We start from the raw sequence: 14,046 nt of genomic DNA on the forward strand, positions 1-14,046 counted from the left end.
GTGAATAAAATAAAAACAACTTCTATATTTCTTGTAATCCAAAGACGACACAGACTATAGTTGAACATCAGAAACACAGAAGAAAAATAGAATCAAACACGCAGTACAAGTTACATCAGAGAGGCGAGTGAGCGGGGCGATACGAAGGCCTATAAATAACAGAACAAATTGAAAATCTGAGTAATCATTGCAATCTGCTGCATTAGATGAGAGACTTGGGTTGAAATCGGAAATAAGGTGACCTCAATCGTCTTACAAATAGCGAACAGTCATGATTCAATGTGTGTATATTTACCTCTGTGCAGTTACATAAGGAATGTGACAGTTTCCTGGTGATCATACAACATTGTATAACAGTTGCCACCATGTAAAGGGGGATGTATTTAGGGGATTTTGCTGACACTTTCATCCAAAGCGACTTACAACCATTCATTCACACATTCACACACCGACGACAGCCAGCTGGTCAGGAGCAGTCAGGGTGAGGCGTCTTGCTGGGGAACGAACTAGCAACCTTCCATTTACCAACCCGCTCTACCTCCTTAGCTACTGCAGTGTTTCCCACAGACCAGGTAGCAATGTGTGGCGGATTTGTTGACGGGGGGGGGGCTGGCGGAGTTACATTTAAAAATCGCGTTCAAGTAAAAATAAATAAGAAAAGTGGAATCAATTTGTGGCGCTCGTTGTTCAATCTGTGGCGCAGCGCCACACATTGGCCTATGTGTGGGAAACACTGTACTGCCTCCCCTCCAGGTGTTTTTTAACGCATTCAGAGAACAGTAAAGCCAGCCAGTGTGTGTATGTGTGGTTTATTTGTGAATGTGTGTGTATTGGCGTTTCCACCGGCGGGTGCGGTTCGGTTTGGTATGAATAGGTGCGGAACAGTTTGCGTTTTCACTTAGCAGTGATTAGCTGTACTTATCTCTCAGTACTCCGTTTGGGTACCAAGACGTCAGAAAGGGTGCCAACAAGTTTGAGCTACACACTCCGTCCGTTGATTGGTTGACAGAATCATCACTTCTGTGCGACAGGGGGATAATAACAAACAAACACAGTACCCGCGAGGTATTTCTGGACAACGGCGGAAGCTTTGTTTATTGAAGAAAATGTTGCGTAAAAGTTTGCCGTCCTTCTTGGACGTCCTACATTGTTGCTCTTTGTTTATTGTGTCGCGTTCTTCTTTTTCATTGGATTTATTAGCAGGCTTAAAGCCCGCCCTACCATAAGGGTAGGGCGGTGTCGGTGGTGTAAAAGAGAGCCGTAACTGAGCTGCGCCTAACCGTACCTACACTACCGGACCTTATCGTACTGGGCCTAGCTGCACCCGCTGATGGAAACGTGCCATAAGTGTGCTAGTGGCTGGGAGCAGGGGGCAGGTTGGTGTGATGGCAGTAGGATCCAGTTTACTTTGATGCGCCCCTGTTACTCAATCCATGTGCTTTGATAGACACCGGCACCCAGCTGTCCCTCCCCACACATCTTAGCATGAATGACACACACACACACGCTCCCACACATGCATATAAATGCAAACTCACACAACCTTTCTGGGTCATATACAGCCATGTATTAAATAACACAGCCCCTGGTAATGGTAAACAACCAACATACTTACACACACAAACACACAAAAGCAGTCTGTAGCCTCACAATTCTTATCCTGTTGTTTCCCTCCCTCTCTCTCTCTCTCTCTCTCTCTCTCTCTCTCTCTCTCTCTGTCTCCCAGCACTGAGACGTCTGGGCCCGAACGGTGAGTCATGATTGACAGCGGGCCGAGGTGAGGAGACCTGTCACTCATCGTCACTATCAGCTTTGTAAGAGGGGGGGTGCTATAACTGAAGTCGCCCTCTTCAGGACTAACCTCCTCCTCCTCCTCCTCCAACGCTCCGTCCTCTCCTCTTATCTCCTCCATGGAGGAAGGCCGCTGACCCCGGGCCGCCATCTTTGTCCCAAGTGATTTGCTTCTACACGAGCGTCGAAAGACGAAGATCCTATCTGCTTGAAGACGGTGAGACTAGATCACGAGGACAGAGAGGGTCACCCGGTCTGACGCCCTCTGCTTTTCATCCAGAGCAGAAAACAAGTGGCATGCTGCCGCGCCCCCCCTCCCCCTGCTCTCCTCCACAGCTCCAGTTAGAGGTGGGATTATCCGAGGCGCTGGGTCTGCTCTCTGTCGGGGTGGGGTGGACACGGTGTTGAGAGGCCGAATATCTCCAAACGTTTTTTCGTTGTTCATTTCGGGAGCAAGAGAGGGAAAGACCCTGAGAAAAGAGATCAGTGTTAGGGAGCCCTAGAAACCTCCCATATCCCTACTCCAGCGTACACTCCGCCATGCGTCTCCACCTGGCGCTGGGCCTGCTGCAGGCCCTGGGAAGCTGCTATGTGTGCCACGCTGCCATGCAGCACTACCCGGCCTGGGGACACTATGACGTGTGCAAGTCACAGGTGTACACAGACGAGGGCCTCACCTGGGACTACATGGCCTGCCAGCCGGAGGCGGCTGACATGACCAAGCACCTCAAGGTGACCCTGGACCCCCCCAACATCACCTGCGGGGACCCGCCGGAGACCTACTGCGCCCTGGTGAGTGACGTCTGTCCACACGCACACACAACACAACAGCTGTTGTACTGTACAATACAGTACAACCACACAACAGTGGTTTGGTCTCCATCCATCCCCTGGCTCAAAGGAGCTCCGGGTGGGGTGAAATGGTGACTCACATCACTTGACAGCATTCAAATCAATCAGAAACACACTGTGCTACATTTGATTTTAGTGTGTGTGGATATATAATGATATGATAGTAAGTGAGTTGGTTGTTCGTTGTTGTGAGCTTAAGTGAATGATTATCTCACGTGGTATCTTATTTCCCTAGCTCAATACTTTTTGGTGGACAAAGATTGGCACTACTAAAATCTATTTATTTTAAATGTTGTGAGAGTCTTAAAGACTTAGAGACTTAAATAGAGTAATCTCTGAATGTGTCAAAAAGGAAATCTGTGTGTCAATCTGTGTGTCAGCCACAGATTATCCAACAAAGGTCTTGGTGGTCTGTTGTACTTGTCTGTTGCAAAAGAGTGCTAGCCTAGTATTCATTGTACTCTTGACACTCGGTCTGGCTGCTGTTCAGGGTGTCTATTTTACTCTGCATGTAATTCTTTGACACCCAGCATGCAAAAAATAGAACATTAAGTGAAAAACACCCCGCCCTCCAGAAACATATCCTTACTCCTCTCTCTCTCACGCACGGACACACGCACACACAGGGGTAGTAGAAAATCAGTAGAAAGCTCCTCTTCCCAGCTGTGGTTAATGAACCAAACAGCTCATATTGCATACAAAGAGACAAGTCATTGAAGAACTTCCTTCCACTGGCACTAAGCTGACAATAATTCCGTCAATGATTCAGTGGTCCAAAAAGGATAATGTCCCTTGAGGTTCAGCTCTGTGACGGGCCGGTAAATGCTTTCCTAACACAATCATGGTTTGTGTTGGGATACATTTCATTAGGAACATGAGCAATTAAAGCCACCAAAATGAGCTTGACTCTGCCTTTGTGTGCCAGAGGCCCCTCGCCCACCACACCAATACCGTCCAAGACCCCGCCCCTATCTCTCTCTACCACACCCCTCTGACCGAACATGTCCTGTTTGCATTGGATTTTGAATGTGTTAAGGAGAATGAAGGAGGAATGTAGAACTAGTATTGCAGTTTAATTAATTATGGTTCATCATACCTGCAACAAAAGTCACGTTTTTCAAAGTTGGGACAAGAGACAAGAGAAAACAAAAGCAGCCAGGGTTTCATTTCTCTTGCAGGAAATGAACAAGATATGGCCTTCTGCTGTGGAGGATGTGGAGGGAAGGCGTACTGGGTCAGATGTAAATGTGCCCATCTCCCGCGGACCTCCCACTACTTTGGGTGTTCTTCACTTCTAATACTCTCAGCTGGGTGTCACCACATAGGGCCTGAATGATGAATCCATTTTGGGCCCACCACGCTGTGTTGGAAGCCATCAACCATTCCCTCTGAACAAACAGGCTCCTCAAGTTCAAGGACCCTTTAGATAAATACTGAGATGTTCCAGGGAAAAAAAGAACGGTATAAATAGACAGTCGCCATCAGCAGAAATGTCGGCTGAGAGGCCGTGGAGAGAGAAAGAGAGGGGGGGAGAGAGAGAGAGAGAGAGAGAGAGAGAGAGAGAGAGAGATGGGGGGTTAGTAAGTGAGAGAGTGTAAACCTAGTTTCTAGCCAGTCAGTAAAAGAGAAGGGAAGAAAGACAAAAAAGCATGACGCAAAAGGAGTAGAAAGAGGTGACGAAAAAGGACAAATGTGGGGACCATAGATTGAAAATAAGCAAGAGAAATTGAGGAGAGAAGTTGAAATTGACAGAGAAGCTGGGAGTAAAACATGGTGACTGAAGTCCTCATATCGCCTGTGTCACATGTGTGTGCTGCCGGTGCATGTGTGTTTATGTTTTTCGTGGGCACTGAAAGGGTGAATTATTCAATATGTTTTGTAGCTAATGTGTTTTATTCATAGGACACATTATTCAGCCTGACATCTCTCGGGCTCTTTGGAAAAAATATGCTGACTCCTGCCACTGTCCCACCTCCAGGTTGTCCAGGGGAAGGGTGTAGGGTGGGGCTTTGCAAGGGTTGGTTCAGGAGCTGGGAGAGGACGGGCTGGGGATGGGGTGACGTATCGTTCGATTGAGTTCTGAGTGTGAAGGTCGATGTAAGGAAGAGGTGAGGAGCTGGTCACTTCTGCTCACGTAGAAACACATCCACTAGGCCCAATTTGTAGTATTTTGTAAATGTTCACCCCCCAAAATACATGGCGGAGTAATTAAGCAAAGATATCCAGAGGCTGCCAATAGGCTGCATCTCGCTGTAGTGCTCCGCATAACTCATGATTATTTTACAAAGTCTGAGAAAATAAGCTACTGTTAGTGTTGACTCGCATGTGATTGTTGTGTGTGTGTGTGTGTGTGTGTGTGTGTGTGTGTGTGTGTGTGTGTTGAACAGGCTTGTGTTATTTCATTACCTATAATTACTTCCTGTAGTGGTTGAAGGTAGTAAACAAATCCTCCCTCTTGATAAAGGGACAATGGGAATGAGAGAGAGAGAGACATACAAGAGAGCAGAAAAAGGATCGAAAACATTTAGGCTTTGTTGGTTTTATGAAGGCACAATAACGGTAGCCTTTCTCCCTAGGGTCAAATATATGACCCACACATACACCCAAGCACCTCCATACCCTTAATATCTTTGTTCCAGTAACATACCTTTTACCCTGTGTCTTGGCCAAAGGCCTTTTCGGCCTTTCCTTCCAGTCAGAATACGAAGAAGTCTTTTACAGCCTGACAGACTGTGAAACAACCTGCCGTCCACATGATTCATCAAGAAAAAGGCTCTTTAATGAATGTCAATCACAGTTCTTTTGAATAATCTAAAAAGTTCACTTAAACAGTGTTCTGCGCAAAATCATTGATGATTTCTACTCACTATAGAGAAGTGCATGCATATTCCATTGTCAATTACTCTATATATATTTATATATTAGATATATATATATTTTTTATTAATTGTAATAATAATTATAATCAATAATCAACATTCACTCAACTAATATTGATCGAGTCAGCTAATCTACATGATTTTCCTTGCTCAAAATATAGCTTAGGTGTCTTCAAATGTTATTTGTAATGATGCAGTATAACGTGCCTAACTAGCCAACCCCGACCCAAACCTTCAACTTTACAATCTCTAACTTAATACCTTAACCAAACCATCTCTAATCTAATTGTAAAATGAACCATCTCTCCCCTTATACCTAAACATAACCATCGCTACCCTAACCTACCTAAAATTACCCAGCTGAAATAAGCAATTTATAAATATCAAGCGCTTTACCTAAACGTAATCTGAAACATAAATGATCACATTCATCTGATCTTTCCTCATGATCCGCTAGCTGCCCGCCCCATAAGCAGGCCATCAAAAACGTGTCTCTGTAGGCAGCCTGTTCTCCGAGATCGTACACAAAAACAAATGGTACTACCGACCACTCAAAACCTAAATAAATAGTATTCCAACCAATCACCGACAAGGTGGGTGTTGTGGGCTTTTGCGCTGCGTTCATGATAGTTTTTACTGGATGCACGAACCACGGAAGGGAGGGGCGAGCTGGCTCTGTTTGTTTGGGATCTCGCTTCAAACACCAACATAAGTGACGTCACCCGACGTCGCTGATACAACCTTTAAAGTCCTAAAGGCAAAACCCAAAGTTTTTATAAAAAACTAGGGTCCTTGAAATGCAGTCGTAGGAATGTTTGGAGATTGTCTTTCCCTGAAACTGCTGCCTCGGGTATTGCAGGAACATACTATTGGACGTAGGGTGGCTATGCAAAGTAGGTGGTAAGTCATAGTAGCAGCCAAGGAGGGTGCTTCAATGCTAATGATTCATGTTGATGAATATGAATGGCAGGAGGCTCAGCATAAGCAACCATTCTCAATGTGACAACCATTTGTTTCACTTTTGAATATTTAATATAATATAATAGAAATATATTAAAAAATTAATTATATATAGATTTTATTTCAGAATCAGAATCAGAATCTCTTTATTGTCATTGCACATGGTACAACAAAAAAGTTATATAATTCAGATGGTGCAATTCAATTCCAACCTTGGTAATGAAGTAATATTTTTCACTGAGTTGTCCACGTTTCTATAGCCTGCGTGAAACAACACGGTAAGAAATCACAGCAGACCCATGTCCATAAGGACGTAGCCCAGAGTAAGTGCTGTCGGATTCTCAAGCACCGTGCTCGTCTTTAGTCCTTTTTCCTTCACATCTTTCCTTGACCTCATGACGTTTTCCATAAAGGTCATGGAGTATTCCACCGGATCCCTATTACTACCGTCTGCTTTGCTTTTTTGCAGTGAAATAAATGCCTGTATAATTGATTACAGTTGTAACATGGTTTTCCTTTTCAATTTCTCCTAGAAGGGTAAGGCAGAGTAAAATAACGGTCTAAGGGCACCTAAGCCTTTTCATTCAAACCTGCATTGCACTCAACCTGGACTATTCAGGGTGCACCAGATACACATATACTCAAATACTATTTAATTTGAATTATGAATTATCCCAAAAATTGTAACTACTTGATTAGCAACCAGGCTAACACAAATCTAACCCACAGGACAGTGAACAGGAAGGAACCAGAGTGGGGAGGATGGACCTTCTCTAGGGTTGCACTATGTTGGGCGAAGGTGGGCAGACAGGAAACCATGTGATAGATGTATACAGTAAAGGTGAAGGGACATTAGTGTTTGCTAGTCTATGTTGGGTGCCTCCTTCATTGACGTGGCTATTTACATCAACTTGTAAAAGCCCTACAAAAAGCACCACCATTACCAAAGTCATCTTCATCAACGATCGACAAACAGGAGTGTGTGTGTGTGTGTGTTTGTCTCTTGCATTTGTGTGTGTGCTTGTTAATGTGTGTGTGTGTGTGTGTGCATTCATGTGTATGCATGCCTCATGGTGAAAGTGTACATGTGTTTGTTTATGTGTGTGTGTGTGTGTGTGTGTGTGTGTGTGTGTGTGCATGCATGTGTATGCGTGCAAATGTCTACGTGTGTGTGTGTGTGTGTGTGTGTGTGTGTGTGTGTGCATCACTTGCAAACAGGAAATGCTGAGGATGGCTGTAACCAGACTCCCATCAGGCCGGTGAATTTCATAGCCAATCAAATCTAAATACAGAAACAAATGGGATTATTAAACAGATGACTGCAGCTTTAGGCCCAGCAAGAGGTCATTATTAAAGAGAGAGAGAGAGAGAGAGAGAGAGCAACTTGCTAATGGCGTTGAGTGTTAATTATTGGCTTTAGCTTACGAGGGGCGGGTGGGGGGGTGGGGGTCGTGTTGTCAGGATCAGGCTCTGTAATAGGATTGAACGTAGACAGGACTTATTCATTTAGCAAATTTAAAGCTACAAATGTTGCATACAAGCACAAAGGACACCTCCCGAAAATATTTTTGCAACCTTGAATGTTGACTTATTCAGCAAAATTCAGATATTCTGAACAGATGTTATCAAAGGCATGCAACAATACCAACGCTACTGCTACAGGTTTTGTGTACTGGTTGAGTTTCCCAGCATCCCATACTCACGCATCCTGATGAGCTCATCCTTGCGTTATATTTCCATTTTGTTTCTGTTGTTCCCCCCCCCCCCCCCCAGATAGAAAATGTCATGAACTGTGCTGCACTCACTTCTTCCCTTATGCAGAGAGAGAGAGAGAGAGAGAGAGAGAGAGAGAGAGAGAGAGAGAGAGAGAGAGAGAGAGAGAGAGAGAGAGAGAGAGACGACAGTCAGAGATAGTAAGAGAGGGATAAGGAGAGAGAGAGACTGAGAGTGGCAGGCTGTCAGCTACAGTCTGTTTTACTTCATGAAGGAGCAGCACCATTCAGTGTGAGGGCCCTACAAGGAGAAAAGAGAGACTTACAACTTTGTTGCCGACAACACTCTCATAAACCTCAGAGACAGTGGCTGGGTCCTTCTTTTTATTTATGTTTTGTATCTGTGTTTGGTTTCATTCTTCTATTCTGTGTGAGTGTTTGTTTAGCAGTGGCGGTGGCTGCAGGTTAATGTTGTCTATATTTTTCAAGTCAAACCCACCAGCACTGAGACTGTAAATGCACCTACCACGTGTGCTGACAACACTTACAAACATCAGAGACCAGCAAAATAATGGTTTTACCAGCAGGGTTGCAAATACAAATTTCTCATGTAGCACGTCTCATTCATCAATTGATACATGTTCATATGTTCCTCAATGGTTTCTGGTCTGAGGTAGGGCTGGGCGATATGGCTGAAAACTGTATCACAATATAAGTGTTTCATATCGGTCGAAATAGATAATTATTGATCATTTTAAATTATCAATAATAATAATTTAATAACAATAATTATTTAAAATAAGGACCAGGAGAAAAATATGAACGTAAACAGTTTTATTTTAAACTTAACCTTCCCCTGATTGTAGGCAGACAGGGAAAAGGAATGTCAACACAACCATGGAAAACTCAAATAAATATAAACATAAGTCTGAATGAAAATCAACATCACAATGAAAACTTAATTATAAACTCAATTATAAAGTGCTCAAAAACATGTGCTACATGTGCTAAAAAAACAACATGTGCTGTTCTAAAAACATTTGCAGTGTTAAATGTAAACATAGAGAAGCCTGAGATCTGAGAATAACCAGTCTAATAATCTTCATATATATTATTTACAATTTCCTCGCTCGTTGCGGTACTCATCTTTTGTTTCTCACATCGCGCTGTTTCTGTTATGAAACACGCAGGCGAGACGAGATGGCGCAGCCAAACATGATACTGTTACATGATTGGCCATTGGCGTGTCGCTCCATACGTTGCTCTCCACAGGTATCAGAGGACGCGTGCCTTTGTTCACGCAACCAACCTTGCTACGCAACCTCTGGTTCAAAGCGGAGCTGGACTCTTTGCTCCGTTAACTTTCAACGAGGAAAAAAATTATCGAAACGTTCTATCGAACGCATTTTCTATTGATATTGATTACGTGTCTATCGCAATACATATCGTTATCGTTTTATCGCCCAGCCCTAGTCTGAGGACAGTCTTTCAAGCTGCTGTAGGTACGAGCCAAGAACTTTAAGATAGAACACAGAAAGAGTAGAAGACTAAACAATGTTTTCGAAACTTAGCAACCAAAAAAACCTCCCTTCCTATACTTCTACACCTTTGAGGACTTTTGCATTCACCATCAGCTGATTTACTAACTTTAACTCACTAATCAGGGAAGAGATGCCCTGATAGGTCAGGACTGAGCGGTTTAAAGTCTAAATTGGCTCCTGCAGAGGCAGGCATAGTAACTGATATTCCTCTCACAGAGCATTTTGCTGATCTAAAGCTGACGGAGGGCTATGCCATTTCTAACCAATTACACTCAAATAATAGCACTTCAATCTTACCTACAGCACCAGCTAGCTTAATAGCAGAAATACATTACCATTTATCTGATGTGTTAATGAAACCAAGGGATTATTTACTCATTTGTCTCATGGTGGTTTGCATTCATTGTAAATTATTTATATCGTTTCCCAGGGGGGTTTTCATATTTTAATGGGGTGTTATTAGCCCAACCACATGCAGTCTCAACAAGCAAACCAACATCACGGGTTCAAAATTGTCACCTTTCAGCAAAATTCACAGTTTTTAACTTAAATAGGGCATCCACGTGAATTGTGTAGATCTGCAAACATAATATTGTGTTATTAACCAGTGCAAGCCTGAAGGCAGATCTCATTGGCATTGGCCCACCACGAAAACTTTGTGATACTTTTTTTTAACCGTTGTTGTGTATTATAATGAGCAAACTTGTATATAAAATGTGGCACAGCCCGTAGCGTTATACTATAGGGGTCCGGGAAGCCTAACCCTCACTCGGACACAGACATTAAACACATTGCTGCTCAGAAGGAGTGTCACTATCCACCCACACCGTAGCCTTATACGCTTAGTGTCCAAAAAGCTCAACTTTCCCTCTTCCCGCTACCCAGACAGAGTTCCACACATCCACACACATCATGAAAAAAACATATGATTTTACTAGGGGTGTACGGTATAAACGGTTTAGAAAGTATACCGGTGTGAATTTGCTTTACGGTATGGATTTTGACGTTACTGTGAGACTGGTGTGACCGGTAGACAGTGTTGTGTGTAACGTGTTACAAAGTAAGTAACGCGTGAATACAGAAACGTAACTACTTTTTCATGTAAAAAGCGTGACTACTGAAAATATGGTAACGAAACGTAGTTCCTTTTTCAATTTGGCGCAACGTTACTTTTCCCAGGGACAGATTTGACAGCGATACTGCCTTCTCAGGCAGTACGCTATTGCGCAAGCATGCATGCATGCTTGCTGCGCGCCTGCGTGCTTGCGCAATAGTCCCTTCACAAGCTCTCATTCACCGTACGAGACAGACGCTGGTAGCGTGAAGCTGTCTCTGCATCTCAGACATCGCTTCCACAGGCATTTTCCAAAGCCAGTCCATACAACAAAAAAAGCCAGCGGTGGAACGAGATAACAAACGCCGTTACTGTTTACCTGTGTAAGGACATGGTTCCCTTTCAAAATGTTGATAGAAAGGGCTTTAAAGAGATGGTCAAAACACTCGATCCCAGGTACGCGTTACCTGCCCACACACACTTCAGCCAAATTGAAATGCCAAAACTATACAGCAAGGTCCACGAGCAAGTGGAGAAAGATATACATATCCATACTATTAAACATTTGTGTTTTTCAGAGATGGAAGTAACTTGAGAAAAGATTTTTTTGCATTTTTTCTATGCAGTTTTGCTGCCTAACCAGTATTTTACCGCTTTAGAAGCAGTTATATTGAAATTATAAGATAAAATTAACATACCGTCATATAATACCGTTACCGTCTATGCCTCAAATCATACCGTGATATACATTTTAGTCCATACCGTACAGCCCTAGATTTTACAGTTTTCTTTAAATTGGGAACTTATTTCAGTCACAGTGATAAAAAGACATAGATTACTCTGTTGACGATCATAAAAGACAAATAACCATGTTTAAAATAAAAAAACGGTTTTATTTAGCTATTGTGCTTCTCCATTGACATGCACAGCAGATACAAGAGTTAGTTTCTGACCCATGTGGCTGTAGGGCTGGTTGGTGTAAAGGCTAACAAGGTAAAACAAGTCTGTGTTCTTCTTTCTAAGCTTCACTCTGTATTGATATCATTCATTGTTTCATTGAAATTCTAGAATGTCATCAGTGCAATATTATGGCGTTTATATAGTAGACTTAATTTGCTCTCGTAAACAACTCTTACTGCTCTAGAAAAAATATTTACAGTTAACACTGCTTCATATAGTAGGTCTGAATAACACTGACAGACTTTTATGTGTCACTTAAACAGAGTTTGTTTCAAAAATGTAGCATGAATCATGGGCCTGGGCGCCGTGCATTGATCATTTATTTAGTTTTCTAGCAAAAAAGAAAAATTGACATATTTTTGGGCCATCACCAGTTTGCACCCCTGTATATACTTTCATTCATCATAACTGCTTTGTTAACAGTTAAGATTATTGTACACAATGAGTGCAAACGGAGCCAAGTGACATTCAAAGTTCACTCCATCTCCTAAACTTTGATGGAGTAAAAGCCTTTGACCTTTTACAAGGATTTCCATTGCTTCACGATGAAATGACGGCTGCCCAACTGACTCGGACACCTGCTGCTTTTATTGTGCATTTTTCCAATATGACAGGCCTGTTGGAAATCATTAATGGTCAAAGTGTTTCTTAGTGGCTCACAATGCCCACTGTACCCATGGGCCTCGACAACCTGTCCCCTGGTCTCCATGGATTTCAAGCAACCAGATTTTAGAGTGCGTAATTTAAAAGAAAAAATCGTCTATGTTTTGTATTTATCCCCAAAGTGTGATTTACTTTTTTGGGGTCTTTTCAAAAGTCTGATTTCATAAATCGTAATCAACATCTTAAGTAATGTTGGGATCAAGACATGGAAACTAAGCAAAGCCATTAAATTAAAAGAAGTTGGACACATTCATCTCGAACACACACACACACACACACACACACACACACACACACACACATACACACTGACAGACGAACACACACACACACACACACACACACACACACACACACACACACACACACACGCACACACTGACAGACGAACACACACACACACACACACACACGTGGAAACATAGCTACGGCTGAGAGGAAAACCATTAGCAGGGTGATGGCAGGAATGCCCAGAGATCCTCCTTCTAATGAGTTGTTGGAGGCTGGAGTTGTCCATGCACCCATGTACCCTAGGCTATATCCCATTGAAACACATAAAGACACACACACACACACACACACACACACACACACAGTGGACAGATGTGGATGGATGGACACCACACATTTTTAGCTGTTTTCAGATGGTAGGAATTGTTCCAGAATAAAGAGCACAAAGAAATGTATAAAAAAAGGTTCTTAGTAGAAGTCAGATGTTAGCTTTTTGCAAAAAATGCCAGATTGTGTCTGTTGTGGTTGTTGATAGTTCCAACATGTCATGTGCTCAGCCCTTAAAATATGTGGCTCTGTCCATTCCTAACTCTGTACTGACAACTTCTACAATAGCTCATAATGGTACATCTGTAAGACAGAACATAATTGTCTGTCCTGCTCCCTGCTCATCATCACAAGCGGCTGCCATTTTTTGGGAAGACAGTCACCCTCTGTGCACAGGAGTACACTAAACTAAAAGAAAATTGTCTACAACTACAGCTCATAATTTGCACAACATTTTGAAAGAAAGTGGACTATGGGGAGCCCTGAGTCTCACAACATCCCAGTATCACGTCTCAGTCCATGCACTCATCAGCAGATTTAATTTGGAACAATTGTATCCCGCTATATTCAAAACCCCCTAATGTAGAGTGAGGGAGAGCTGCTGGGACAGAGCTGCCAGATGTTTGGACAGCTTAGTGGGTGACTGGTGGAAGAAAGAAAGTGATACCACCGAAGATCCTGTAAGTGTTATACTCATCAGATGTGACCCCAGCTGTTGTAGTTGCAAGTGTTGCCTGCATTTCAGTTAAGCCTGCTTGTGTAAAGTGTGTGATGGTGTGTTTGTGTGCATATTTATGTTTGTGTGTGTTTGTGCAGGTGAGTGTGTGTGCATGTGTGTGTTCAATAATTTCTTAGAAATGTGCAAGGTGGTTTGAGAGCTGTGAGGGTAGCGAGACGTGGATGTGCTGTAGGCGTGTGTTGTTCTCTACTGTTTGACAGTGGCGTGTCGGCTTGGCTCACCATCAAGGCGTTGGTCGGCTGGCAGCTGGTGTGTCGTCACCACGGTATCGTAGCAACAAGGGCAGGGCCTGACTGCAGAGTTCACTGCAGGGGCGGCAGTAGCTTAGGAGGTCAAG

At 43.1% G+C, this 14,046-nt stretch overlaps 1 protein-coding gene across 1 annotated transcript in view; it reads left to right on the plus strand.

The window, feature by feature from the left end:
• Positions 1-2,331: 2,331 nt before the first annotated feature.
• Positions 2,332-14,046, plus strand: part of ntng1a (netrin g1a) — a gene marked incomplete at both ends in the record, with an annotated part of 124,327 nt that continues 112,612 nt past the window's right edge. The window contains one exon of the mRNA XM_084474855.1: positions 2,332-2,583. Coding sequence (XP_084330981.1) covers positions 2,332-2,583 — 252 coding nt within the window. The remainder of the gene's footprint in view (positions 2,584-14,046) is intronic.

The sequence above is a fragment of the Micromesistius poutassou genome, assembly GCF_964030765.1.
Source record: "Micromesistius poutassou genome assembly, chromosome: 11".
Lineage (NCBI taxonomy): Eukaryota > Metazoa > Chordata > Actinopteri > Gadiformes > Gadidae > Micromesistius > Micromesistius poutassou.